General features: G+C 41.5%; 1 protein-coding gene across 1 annotated transcript in view; it reads right to left on the bottom strand.

The window, feature by feature from the left end:
- Nucleotides 1-888: 888 nt before the first annotated feature.
- The window catches only part of EFCAB6 (EF-hand calcium binding domain 6), a 117,604-nt gene continuing 104,173 nt past the window's right edge, over nucleotides 889-14,319 (bottom strand). Inside the window, 7 exon segments of the mRNA XM_074157980.1 lie at nucleotides 889-1,011; nucleotides 3,428-3,577; nucleotides 7,125-7,309; nucleotides 8,150-8,327; nucleotides 10,228-10,455; nucleotides 13,862-13,902; nucleotides 13,905-14,070. Coding sequence (XP_074014081.1) covers nucleotides 889-1,011; nucleotides 3,428-3,577; nucleotides 7,125-7,309; nucleotides 8,150-8,327; nucleotides 10,228-10,455; nucleotides 13,862-13,902; nucleotides 13,905-14,070 — 1,071 coding nt within the window.

Here is a 14,319-nt window from a genome sequence, read left to right as displayed (position 1 = left end):
ATAATCCCAGCAAGCAGCATCTGATGATTATATTATCCTTTAATTATCAAAAGAGTTCCACAGTCAAACAATTATCTCTTAATTTTCTCACCAAGATGTAGGTATCTCACAAGGTATTCAAACAGAACTTTTCTAGAAAGGGGAAATCTAACCAGAGGTTTTACTTGCAGTTTACTCTTTGTATAAATATATATAAATATACCATCCTTAAAAAGATACACCTCAAGGCTAACACTGGGAATATTACGCAGCTAAGAAGCCAATGCTTATTGGTAAAGTAGCTTCTTTTCTAAGCTGTGCTGAAGGATGCAGAAGAACAGTTTTAACAGAAAAAGGTGTGGTGTCCACACGCAATTGGCATCTGCTCAGATTTCAATGGCCAGTCCATATTAACATGTCTTTGACAATACAAACAGGGCACTGCAAGTAGGGGAAAAAGATGTCCTGAGAAATGGGATGATTTTTTTTTTTTGAATAATGAAGGATAACATGAAAACTAATACACTTGGAAAATGACAATTGAGGAAATTGAATAGTATGCCTCGTAAACCTTTTTACTGAAGTTAAGAGTATGTCATTAATAAAACGCGTAAAATTAGAAAAAGAATTTCCTTAAATGAATTGCTTTTGGAGATGTCTTAGGAAGCATTATTTTGACAATGTTAATTGTTGTCTTTTTCTTTTTTGATAAATGGATTATGCAAAATTAATTCCCTTGCTATGTAGATTTAATCCACAACACAGGACTGCTGTCAGAATTTTAAAGTATTTTGAGTTTTTGAATAAATAGATACAAAAAAGACATACTCAATTAATTTATTAGTTTGAAATCTGAAATTATAAATCGGTCACTGTCTTTATCTGCAGTTTCCTGCATTTGACCAAATCCTACTGTATGAATGCCTGGAGAAAATCATTATAGGATATTTTTGAAGACAAATTTTTATCATAATATTCAAAAATGTTGAATAACTCCTCTTCAGTTAGGTTGATGCCATACTCCTGAAGAACCTACAAAAGACAGAGACAACTTTAAAATTGATTCCAGTACTTTGGGTGAGCAAAAAGTAAAAACGGTAGTTTACCTTGCTAAAATGTCTTTACGAAATAATTTGATGATTGAGCTCTGCTCTGTCCTAGGATTCTCAGAAATCAAACCCTCCTTTATTATCTCTTTCTCTTCCCATGCCAATAGTGGCTCCCTGCGAAGCATACCTGAAAACCTGCCTAGGCAGGGGTTTAGTCCGCTAGCCCAACTAGCACTTGCCTGCAGAAGCATTGGGAAATAGATAGCACCCATGTGCACAGAAGCTAATTTACAAAAAGTATATGTTTAAAAGGCTTTTGCTACCATCTCGAGATGAGATGAAGAGGTGGAATTTCTTCCTTTCTGCCGTCCTTAGATGGTCTGCAACTTTTGCATCTGGAGAAACAGAAGGAATAATCCGGTCCCTCAAACTGTGGGATCAAACAAACAAAACCCCTATGTATATAATAATGCCCATGATGCACTCAGTGCTTTTAATGTTCATGGGGCAAATTCTCAGCCTGTAAGCATGCCTTCCTAACACTTCAGTGAAAACCTACTTTGACCAGGACGCGTCGGATTCACCTGACACTAAAAGCCAGGTTAAATACCTGCCTCTTTCAAATATTTTACCTGGTGCATTTTTTCAGCACTTCAACAGTTTTAAGTGTTCTCAATGCCCTACCATGAAAGAAAATAATATGTTAATTTCTAAGGCTTACTTCTGGATTTAGATGCACTTGGGAACTTAAACCCTGAAAGTGTGTCCTTGTGTGCTATGCCAGTTGTCATTAGTTTTCTGGCAAACTCAGTCTCCCCCTTTCCCTCTTAACAGCTCAGCATCAGAAATCGCTAATGACCCCTTGCAGATAGTACAGCCATAAATAGCAGTGTTACTGATGTTAGTAGAGAGCTAATTTCCCCGTTTCAGTAAATTAAGTTACCTAGGAGATAAAGGGATCTGTACCTCCACAAATCACTTGATATCTTGTTAAACAGCAGATTAACACCTTTGTAGTAGGGTTTTGGAATCAAGGATTTCTTCTTGATCTAGATCCATGAGGAGTTTGGGTTTTGGTTGGGTGGGTTTTTTGGGGTTTGTTTTTTTTTTTGCTTAGCTTATATCATGTTAGGAAGCTTGATCTGAAAGTTGTTGACATTGCTTTAACTAGAAATGGAAATCATCACATGTCCTAGAGGAACATGACAAATTAAAATCAAATGCAACGGGCTTGATGTTCACTCCTCCTCCCTTGAGCCTGGTCTGCTGAGGCTGTGCCCAAGCACTCAGAAAGCTGCAGTGATAGACAGGGAGCCTCAGACATGAGGCTTGATACAGCCACACGGAGACATCTTGCTCCTCAGCCTTCACAGAGGGGCAGGCAGGGACTCAGGTTTCAGCTACGTGGCATTGCCAGAATACATCACGTTCCCACCAGTCCTAAATAAGTAAAGATTTAACACAGCACTTCTGTGACTGGTATAACTGACCAGGTTTATAGTCTACCAGGCAACGAGCTGGCTTCCTGCAGCTCCAGGGGAAAGGGAGCGTTAGAAGCACACCTTATTGTTGCTTATTGCAGCCAAGCATTTGTTTACTGTCATTGAGCATCACGTCCGCTAGTTGACCAGTTCTTTCAAATAGTGATGCCAAGGGGTGTCCTAATGCACACAGCCTTAAATGGGTTTAGGGCCCCATGTTATTTTTCTTTTCCTTGCAGTTGAATGGCAAATATTCAGAATTACTCCAGAACAGATAGTGATGATTATTCCTAGCTAAAACAATATAAAAGATTTTGAAACCAGTACAGCTAAGCACAAATCAAACTCCCCACGGATCTACATGAAGAATCACTGATATCCAGTATACACAGACGTACATTTGAGGACGTACAAAGTACTAAAATATTTGCAGAGAATACGGATCCCTTGCCTAGTACAAAGCGGAACAAAACCCCAGAAAAGCAGAGAGTGGAACCAGAAACAGAGACTCCCAAGTCCTGTTTGATTGTTTGAGCCCATTTACATTTAGAAGGGTCCACACCATTTGGAGGGTCACAGGAACCTACAGCTGCAGCAGTGCCTGAAGGGAGACCTACCAGAAGGTACGCTTCCTTTCCCATGCTTTTGTGAAAGATACACACTGAAACTTTGTATAGGGACTAAGGTTTTTCTCTGTTTTATCTATTTAGGACCTCACCAAGATCTCAGACCTCAAGGAAGTGTAATCGCATCCAGAGAAAGATTACCATGACTAATGGTCAGAGGTAAAGTCTCAAAGAGGGGCCAAGGTGAGTTTATGCATTCTGGTTCAGCGCCATGTTTCAGAAAATTTTCAGTCAGGAAGCTCAGATGAGGCTACTGTAATTTTCTGACTGTTAATTGCTAAATGCAACTTACTTGTCTGAAATCTGCAACGTGTAACAGTCCAGTATGACTTTCATCATAGGATTTAAAAGTTCGCTTCATTGGTCTCCAGCAGTGCAGGATCTGGGGCTGAATTCTCAGCATTGCGCTGAAGAACGATGTGGTTTGTGGTCCAGGACTCAGCTAACAAAGTTGGATGAGAAAGACTCGCATTTAGTAACAGCATCATGAGCACAACTGGGCACGACTATAACGCAGAATGAAAAGGTGTTGGACTGTAATGCTGCCTTAGTCTGCGACTGGCTGCTGAATACTTGTTTACAAATTATTGCAAGATACTGTTTACACTAGATTATTTTAACCTATAACATTTTGATATTCTTGGGAAGTGCAGATGGTATATTTACTTAATGAAAAGTTAGGGCTTTGACAGTGATTATTTGAAGCTGATTCTGAAGTCAGTGTTACTTCTGCTCAGATCTCTGTTTTCACATATATTATGCTTGTCCTTGTTTCAACTCCCTCGTTCAGTCATTTTTAATTCTCTGCAGTGTTCATTTTTCAGAGAGAAATTTTTGCTTAAAAGTGACTGAATGCATAAGTCATCTGTGGGAGTGGTACGATATTTAAGAAAAAACAAGACCCTACTGTACACTTTCCCAAGAACATAAAATACCTTGCAACCAGGTTTTGAACCTTTCTGAGTTCCATGGCTGGACCATAGGGTTAACTTTCTGTGGGACACGTCGGGGCCTGTTGTTTTAGCCTGGCTAAACGTGTTGCATTGATGCACCCTGAACACAGGCGAACTGCAGAACTATTCATTAAGGCAGAATTAATTCCGCTTGTACAAAGCTTTAACACTGGAGTGATGAGTAAGGGACTTTGGGAAAAATCAGCAAGTCCCAGTCCACTTGCAGGCTCTGGAGCTGCTCTACTATTTCCTTAAAATACAGCTCCATCTCGGCTTTCCGTGACACTCTCCTGGTATTTATTATTGTAATTGGGTAAGTGGCTAGTGCCCCATTTGTGCCAGTTGCACGTGTCACTGCAGTCTCTCCGAGCGTCTCCTTGTGAAAGAAGGGCACAGTTGGCTTTATACATCTGCTGTGTGGACATGGAGGCCCTGGCGCACCTACACAAGTTATAAGAGGTCTGGGAGGCAGCTGCACCTTCTTTCTGTGCTCTTGGGGTATTCCTCCTTCAGACTACATAGCTGAGAAATGAGCGGGCACATGAATAATGCAGTTTCCAACTACTGAGTATCCTTGTGGGTTGAAGGGAGGGAAAGGCCACTTTACGATGACATCAGCTTGGATTATTTTCATAGCTCAGAGCCTGGATGCTCCCATGAAGCCCTAGGCCATTGGTTCTCTCAGGCTTTTGAGAAAGAAAAGAAATTGTGCCTGCCACCCCCCCGAAAAGGTTTTATTTGTGGGTTTGTTTTTTTTTTTAAAGTTGTTCCATTTGATGTGTATCTGTACACTTACTAGGCTGAATGAGCTGAGTGATCCATGAGGAAATTTAACTTTGAATATGACATTACATAAAGGTGCTCAGAACATTGACTGAGACCTTCATTATTTTTTTCTGAATAGAATAAATAAAAATTATTCGAGACATAGGCACTAAAAAATTACTGCTTTATCTACTCCAGAATACTCGGATGGAATTTTACAGCATCAAATTTGTGTATAAAAGAAACCTTCTGTAAGATAATGAAGTTCTTTGATGCTAAACTTAATAGTTTTACCTTACCCTCCCTACTGGTAGTGAATACTTGATAATTCCTAATGATACTCTCTTCATACCTTGGTAGCAATCTGTTCGTTCCACATCTGAAAACAATTCAGTAATGTAATTTCTCCATAAAATGCTGCTACTAACCATATCTAAACTAATTAGGCACAGTCAGAAAAAACCTAAAAATGTAGCAGGCTCGCTGAATGAGCAGATTTGGAATTTGGCACTGTTCCTACTACATAACTTGATTGGGATGCTGTTACCGATGCCTTCCTTTCCGGGCCACAAGAGCCAGATTTCTGTGTCTCTTCTGATCTTTTCTGCCCTAGAGCGGTACCGTGGGCAGAGGGGAACAGCCTGTGTGTCGCTGCCTTGCTGGGACTCTTTTGCCTCTTTGTCGCAGCTGGGGAAGCCGGTATGTGTGGCAGGGAGAGCTGCAAGGGCATGATGTGTGCTGACCAGTCCTGGCTACTAGATGTTTTCAGTGACCATTAGCAGCGGTGCAAGTGAGAGCTTCCTCGGGGCTTTTCATACAGTGCTGGCTGCGGAGCAGAGGCACTAGCTTGCTGGCAAGACCTCTAGTCAGGGCCATCGCATCCACTTTTTATTTCTAGCTTGATTTTTATGTAGTTCAACAAAAGCTCTTAAACTGTTGGCTCCCGTGTTTTCTATTCGGAATTATTATCCAAATTTTAGCAAATTTAGCCACTTTACCATATAACCCGGATACATAGAGCATGATCCCCAGGAATTAAATCCTCCAACTGAAGGAGACATCAAATGAATACTAGGCAATTAATATCATGGGATTAAATAAGAGAATGCTGGAAAGTCCTTGCATAAGATGACTATAGAAATAGGCCACGAAATATCCTGTCAGTACGGCAGAAACTGAAAAAAACCCTGTCATTTTGGTTTTTATAAGCTTGTATTGGGTTTGTGTGGCAAGGTTTTGGTAGCGGGGGGTGGGAGGGCCACAGGGGTGGCTTCTGTCAGAAGCTGCTAGAAGCTTCCCCCATATCCGATGAGCCAATGCCAGCTCGCTCCAAGACAGACCCACTGCTGGCCAAGGCTGAGCCCATCAGTGATGGTGGCAGCGCCTTTGTGATAACATAGTTAAGAAGCGGAGGGGGAAATCCTATGTGGCAGCAACCAGAAGAAAGGAGTGAGAATGTGTGAGAGGAGCAACTCTGCAGACACCAAGGTCAGTAAAGAAGGAGGGGGAGGATGTGCTCCAGACACCACAGCAGATATTCCCCTCCAGCCCATGCTGAAGACCATGGTCAGGCAGGCTGTCCCCCTGTAGCGCATGGAGGTTAACGGTAGAGCAGGTGGATGCCTGAAGGAGGCTGTGACCCCATGGGAAGCCCATGCCGGACCAGGCTTCTGGTAGGACCTGTTGCCCCATAGAGAGAGGAGCCCACACAGGAGTGGGTTTGCTGGCAGGACTTCTGACCCCACTGGGGGTGGGTCTGTTCCTGAAGGACTGCACCCTGTGGAAGGCTCTCACACTGGAGCAGTTCGTGAAGAACTGCAGCCCATGGGGAGAATGTTGGGGAAGTTAATGGAGAACTGTCTCCCACAGGAGGGACCCCACACTAGAGCAGGGGAAGAGTGTGAGGAGTCCTCCCCTGAGGATGAAGGAGCAGCAGAGACAGCAACGCCTGCACCACTTGGGGGGAGCAGGCAGAGAAACTCAGGAGTGAAGTTGAGCCCAGGAAGAAGAGAGAGGTGGGAGGAAGGTGTTTCAAGATTTGGTTTTATTTCTCATTACCCTACTCTGACTTCTAATTGGCAATAAATAAATTTCCTCGAGTCGAGTCTGTTTTGCCCATGACGGTAATTGGTGAGTGATCTCTCCCTGTCCTTATCTCACCCTTGAGACTTTCATTGTATTTTGTCCCCCCTGTCCAGCTGAGGAGGGAGCGATAGAGCGGCTTTGGTGAGCACCAGCCAGGGTCAACCCACCACAAAGCTTTGTACCTACCGGCTTTGGTGGCTTCTGTATAATTACCCTCTGTAGCAGTGATCTTTCCTGTGGTTTTAACAACAAGATACAACTCTGAAGGAAGTCACAGTATGCAAACCTTCCATTTTTCTTTAAATCGTATTTTGTTGTTAATTGGTTAATTTCCCCTTCACTTAAATCCAAATTGAACTTCTCTGCTATATCTGAAATGCAAAGAAAGAATATTCATTTTGTTATTTTTAAAAATAGCCAATCATTGTCCTGTGTTCCCAAGTTTTAGCAGGGATATGAGACAGGCCATCAGTTACAGTGACTGCTGCACTAGTATGTTATGCAGATCTTGCTATATGCAGGTATATGCATATGCCTCTACTTACGGCGTGGCAGTTCACATTTTACAGAATTTCAGGGGACTGATAACATGTCATTTTGATTTTAAATGCACAAGAAGTACTCCTTAACTGAGATAAAAGATCTGATAAGCTAACAGCTTCTTATAGCCAGGACTTTACATTTGATTATACAGGTGCATACTGTCTTATCACACATGCAAACGTCCTAACAAAGGCATAGAAAATCCTCTCTCTACAAGAGAACACAACAGAAGCTCAGCATAGGTCAGCTCTTGTAAGAGTAAAATCCAGGGTCCTTTCAAATCAGTGGGCATTCAACCATCAAGACCAGTGCAACCAGAAGCACACATAAGGAAAAGACTGATGAATCTATTTACTCAAATATCCCCAGGCACAAGTAAGAGTAGTGTATTGGGAAGGTGATGAGATAACTTGTGTACATACCATAAGTACCCACAAGCAAAGCCACGTGCTCCTTTTCCAAGGAATGGTTAATTCTGAATAGGGATGTGAATGTATTGCACCCAAGGCTAATGTAAGCTATTCGCTCTGCAATAGCAGGGTGGTACCTGAAGCAATTATGCAGTGGTTGACTCTTACTAGAGGCCAGATGTTCCTATGGCTGGGACACCAGAAAGAAAACAGAACACATCTGTGAATAAATAATGCACTTTTCAGATGGCAACAAACCTAGGAAGTCTGACACTGGGATTTCTCCTAGCCTGCTGACATCCTTCTCTTTGCACACTTTCAGTATGTCTCTCCAGGAACGTTGGATGTTCTTTGTTATCTTATTTTCTATTGTTTCACAGTTAAGAATAGGTGCAGAACAAGTTGTTGTTGTCTGTGGACGACTGGATGCTGGTATCTAAAAGTGAGAGACAATGTTAGTTTTTTTTCTATTGAGTTTTACTGGTTGTGTAGACAAACCACCAGATTAAAAATCCAGTTTCTGGTCTTCCAGACTTGAGGTTAATTTGAACCACTTCTAAGTCTGATTTGAATTGTATCTGCAAAACTGTAGGTAAAAATGTGAGAACACTCTTAGTGTCAAGATGACGCTGTTCATTTAATGGGCCTTGACCTCTTTTTCTTTATTTGGTTTAATTTGTAAATCATTTTATGTTTCTCCAAACTGCTTCTTATAAAGAGACAGATACCATGCTCAAAAAAAGCTATGTAGTGCCATCTTAGAACAAAGAAACCAACCAGTGGAAAGACACTGAATTACAAAATAACATTGCTTTGATTTGTTACTGGCAGAACTCCTGGTCCTATGCCGAGCCACAGAAGGAATAACATGAGAGGACCCTGGTGCTCAGTGTCTTTTTCATTGCTGCCTCAGCAGTACTGTGGTTGAGCTGGAAGCAAAGCCTCAGCCTACCACTGTACGATACCTGCACAAGTGGCATTTATCCTTGTAGATCCAATGTATAATCTCATATTTAGTGAGACTTCCCAGTGCTCTCTTGAGGGTCTCACTGGTGCAGACTTGCTGAGGCCTCGTACACATTTCCATGCAATGAATGCTGCAGGAACACTCATCCTGATCGGTGTTCAGGCTAGTCGGGGTCTTTCCAACAGCCGTAAGTTTGGGGAGTCTTAAGTTCCCTTCCTACTGTCTTACGCTGTCCCATTTAACGTTTACAGGCAGTAATGAGGAATTGTCCCTTGCTTTCTCTGGGACTGGATCAAAGCATGAAGGATGTATGCAGCTAATTGTCTGGGCTTTTCAAGAAAGAACCTATAGTTAATGTGATAATTGAGCTAGCAATGGGCCAATGTTTAGATTTACCAGCCCTGACAAGTTGTTTGCATCTTTAATTTGCTCAATCTGTTATTTCTTTTTCAGTAGCTAAACATCTCCATATAGAAGTAGTCAGAAAATCCAAGCATGTTCCAGGCACTGAATAACTCTAAATATTTTATTTTTCTGTTGAAGGTTCGGTTGTAGCCAGAGAATGTGGACTAGGTAGGTGCAGCTCCACAAAGGGGATGTTTAATTTTTCTGCTTGTAATCATTCACCTTTCTGTGAATTCTAGCACTAGGGTAAGAGGCCAGCATGGCAGTGGAGAGGACCAAAGTGTGGTATTGACATGAAGTATAGGTACGGATGCAAAAATGAATCAAAACTACTGCATTCCTCATCCACTTCTCTTACCTCTCTTAGATCACTGGCCTTCATGGCAGGTCTATCAGTTAGACCATCAGGCATTAACAGCTGTAATCTGGCATCCACCAGAAAGTACACAAGACCACCAGAATGTTTTTGGACAGGCCAGCAAACACCTATCAGAAAATTGCAACTGCCAATCCTGCCTAGCTTTGTCAGATGACCGCAGATAAGCCATCTTTTTCTCTTTTCTTTCTTTTTTTCTCTTTTTTTTTTTTTTTAATGCTGCTTTTGCAGCTATTGGGCCTTTGTAATTTAGGCTGTTTACTTTGTTCTCAGAACTCTGATTGATTGTACTTAAACACAGAAATTTTAGTTGCTGTACAGCTCGGGTGGATATGTGTAAGGTAACAACAGGGAATGCTCTTGGTTTAAATTGATATCTATCCTTTGCCTTCAGTGGAGGTACTATCTGGCTAAATTTTTGTCATTGTTACACAGTTTTGCAAATTGCCTCATTTGCTTATTGACAGGTGGTTGTGCCTGATTTCATGGGCCATCAGTAAGAATACCCTCACTGAGTTCCACAGATATTATTTGCAGCTTATGCACAGAAATGAAAATCCAGAAAATTCATAAAACAACCATACTTACGCTCTTTTGCCCTACTAGAGAAGATGATGTCTTGGGATGTTCAGGCTGAGAAGACACGCGTGGGTCCTGCATGGTATGGGCAGCTGGCTTGGTAGAAGTTGCAGAGCTAGTTACACCAAGAGTCCTTGATGGTACCATTACAACTTCTGAGCTGAACTTCTTCAAAAAGTCATCATACTTCAGTTGTCCACCAGCACTGAAATTCACTGTGTTCCAAAGATTTTCAAACTAATGAAGAAGCAAAAGATGACTTTTGTAAACGCTATTTTTACAACAGAATCCCCTTATCTACTAAGAACATGACAAAACGTATCAAAAAGAAAGGAAGAGGACGCCGTGGAATAGAAGGAATCCTAGAGCCCATCTTACTAAAAAAAAATCACAGCTTCTCTGCAGAAGCCTGCACAAGACTGGGAAAACAATGAAAAAAAGATTTCTGCAGGACATTTTTTAATTGAATTGGGCCCTTTGTGTGCTATTTAAACTACTAAACCCTGTGATTAGACACAGTGATTGAGCTGCAGTATAGAAGAATAACGCTTTAACATGAGATGTAAATCAAATACATGGTGCACCTGTATCCTGGCTGAGTACCATTGAGGCAAATTTCTCATGCTATCAGGTGCACCTAAGTTATACCACCATCTCAAGAGGCCATTAAGGCTCCTCAGTTATTGTATTTGCATAAACAAATTATTTCACCCTGAGGGCAAATGTGAATGAGCACAAAAAAACATAGCAGGAAATGTTTACAGCCTTTAGAATCACATAGAGTTACATACGTAATATGTATGGTCAGGAACTGTATCTCTACAATACAGCCAGCCTACAGAAGACCTGGTTGCAGCTGCTGATACCCTTGCTTCTTCTGCCTGTGGAGGTCCATGGGGGTGCTTGGGCCAACACAGGGCAAGTAGCCCACTGTCTGGGCTACATATGGAATCATAAGGACAACGCTGGCCTGATTTCCTGCTGAACAGCACTTTATTCAGTAAGTTGCTGCACTGAATTTAATGGGACTACTCATGATATAAGTAACTAATCAAAGGAAGGATTATCACAGCCTACCCTTAAATGAGCTGCACTCATTTTGTGAATGTTTCAAGAGTCATCAGAATGCCTTTTTAGGGTCTTCATTATTGATTTTTAATATAAATCTAATTGGGAACCTCAGATTGCTTTTGATTTGATCTTTTTCGGCAGAGACTTAAACCCTAAAGGAAACTAGTCACCTCTTTGATGCATGTGCCAAGTTGCAGTCAAACTTCAAAGGGCAAAGGATACATTTTGATTTTCCTTTCAACTTTCCCCCATTGGCCTGGCTGCTACCACATTATGAATTATAAACAATTCTATTTTGCGCTTGTGATTATACTTCACACTTCATACAAGGATCTCAAAGTGCATTACAAACTTCAATTAAATAGAACAATACCCTGATGAGCTGGGTTAGCTATAGTTAGAAACTATTTCAACAGCCACCAAAGTTTAGCCATTTGGAGGATTGCAGATAGTTCAAGCAAGTCAAAGGAGTTCAAGCAGAGAAAACTGCCTGTGATAAAAAGGGGGATGTCAGTGGGCAAGATATTAATCAACACCTTGCTTGCAGTGTGTTTACCATCCTTAGCCTTTTATGAAAAAGGTCACAGAATCAGAAATTCAGAAGACCAAGAGGCCAAACGTCAGGAAGAAATTCTTCATCCACTGCTTGATACAGACTCCAGCTGAGCCTTGCTAATAGCAAACAGTAAGTGGCCATCATCCAGAAATGGATAAAAGAAGACATTTTCTGTGAAGTCATCCAGACTATGACTACTAGTAACACTTCTGTAACAACTCTGAGCAGTGACAACAGCCAGAATGGCAGGGGTTTGGATTAGCAGTGGCAAACCCTGTACCCAGATTGGAAGGCTCTCCTGGGGCATCTTCATATAGATATACGTAGGCATATCTTTGAGAGGCCTGTCAAAATCAAAATATCTCTGGAGATACAGGGCTTGAGTCTCACTCACACAAAGGCTGCTGCTTATATAAATGAGGCTCCTCAGGCCTGCTTCTCGTTGCTATTATGGATGACAGTTTCTATCAAGATTTTTTTTCTTCACTTGTCTGAGGTTCTTTTAAGTATAAAATAGCTCCAGTGTCCCTTTGCTGCTTCTTGAGCGTAAAGTAGACAGGATCTAGTCTGGAGGACTCTTCAGCTGGAGATGCCTGCCTTACTGCTTCCAAAAAAAGAAAGAAACCGAGGGATTTTTCACAGCTCAGGAAGGTATGAGTTCTTCTGCCTCGGCCAGGGCTCAGCCACGAGCTCAACCTGTCACTTCTGCTCAGTTCACAGGGGTGAGGAAAGAGTATCACCACATTTTCACTTCTGCTTTCACCTGGTGTTGAGGCTCCAGGTTCAGATCTGGCACTTGCACTTGGTACCTCACCAGAGGTGTGGCTATGAGGAATAGAGCACACAGGTCATTGTGGTTTCTTTCTGCTATTTTCAAGGGGGAAATGGAAATTTTTATTCTTTTTTCCAGTGCTTACATCTGCAACTTTACACATGCGTAGCATCGCCTGATAACATGGCAGGCTGTTCAATCCCTTTGCTGTAATTACAAGCAGGCCCTGCTCCTGTCTGCAATTTATAGTCAAAAATGCTGGGCCAAGAACTCAGAGGGTATATCTGCAATGTGAAAAGTACGGAAATAATTTTCTGTAGTGCAGACATGCACACGAGATTGGAGGCTCTCTGTCTTGTCTTTCAGTTTGCTACCAAATGGCATTGACGCAATCATGAGCATGAAGGTTAGAGTGCTAAGTAAAATCTGAAATCTTTTAGTCAAGGTTCCCCCTGTTTTGTTATTTACCTAGTCTTTGGACAAGGAAAAATCACATTGAACTAGTGTTAGCAAAGACAAAAAAATGGCTCTTACAATTTAAGTTCAGCAGAAGCTGAATCTTATGACTGGCCTTTCAGGTTGCCCTGAGATTAGCACTGGGCTAATCAAATGGGTTGTACTGCCATATTCACACCATCACTTCAGTCACTCAAGCTAAATTCAAGGTTACATAAACTCTGCTAATGCTAATCTGGGGGAATCTTTAACATGGGGGGACCTTTAGCTGAGAGGTGCCCGGGAAATGTCAAATGCTTGCCCCTTTCTTTGTCCAAGGAGGGCAGGACAAAACAGCTACTGAGAAAAAGGAATTTGTATTAGCTCCCTATGGAAATACTTTTTATTTCATGCTGAGAAGGCTTTTTCCCCCATCAACTGGAAGTGGATTAACTTTAAAAACTGAAAAAAGAAACTTTTAAAATAGCAAATATACAGATAAAGAGCTAGTGAAAGAGAAGTACTGTGCTTTAAATTCACACCTTCGCTATTAGCAATAGCATCTCCATGACTTTGCTTTAGGAAGCCTGCAATTATTATAGTTCATAACCATACTCAGAGATAAGGAAAAAAATAAGCTTCCACAAATGTAGCAACAAATGTTCATGGAATGATAGTCTTAAACGTTTTCATTTCATCCAAATTTTTAAACTACTTGCCTATACACAACAGTATGCAAACACGTCTCTAACCATAGCCAATTTACCCAGTTGTACACTTAACAAGACAAAATAATATGGTTTTCTTACTTGTTCTTCAGTCAGCCGCTGATGTCGGGTACATATTCCCAGAACTCCTCTTTTGATACTGTATTATCTTTTGAAGAGGCAATATCTTTAAGCTCCTGTGTAATTGTGGCAAAGCCAGCAGTCACCACTTCTTGTACCTGTGAGAGGAGTCCTTTCTCTGACAGCTCCCAAGAAGATTTAGGTGGAATGACTTTTTGCCCTTCCTCAGTCTAGACAAAAAACATACACAGAGAATCAGTAATGGATCCATTGAATAAATTATGACATTATGGCATCGCGGTATGGCATTCAGCCAGCCGAAGAGGGAAATGTCCGTGGAGAAGGCAGCCTTCAAGATCCCGCAGGCAGTAAAACCTGCTTCCAGGAATTCTGGCTTGCACCACAAAAGAGAAAAGGGGCTATGCAAGTAGTTAAGGGAAAAAAATAGGCTGTCTATAAACGTGATCCAACTGGTGACA

Source organism: Numenius arquata, chromosome 1 (assembly GCF_964106895.1).
Source record: "Numenius arquata chromosome 1, bNumArq3.hap1.1, whole genome shotgun sequence".
Classification (NCBI taxonomy): Eukaryota; Metazoa; Chordata; class Aves; order Charadriiformes; family Scolopacidae; genus Numenius; species Numenius arquata.
Note: the sequence above shows the minus strand (reverse complement) of the source record. Positions and strands in the feature narration are given on the sequence as shown.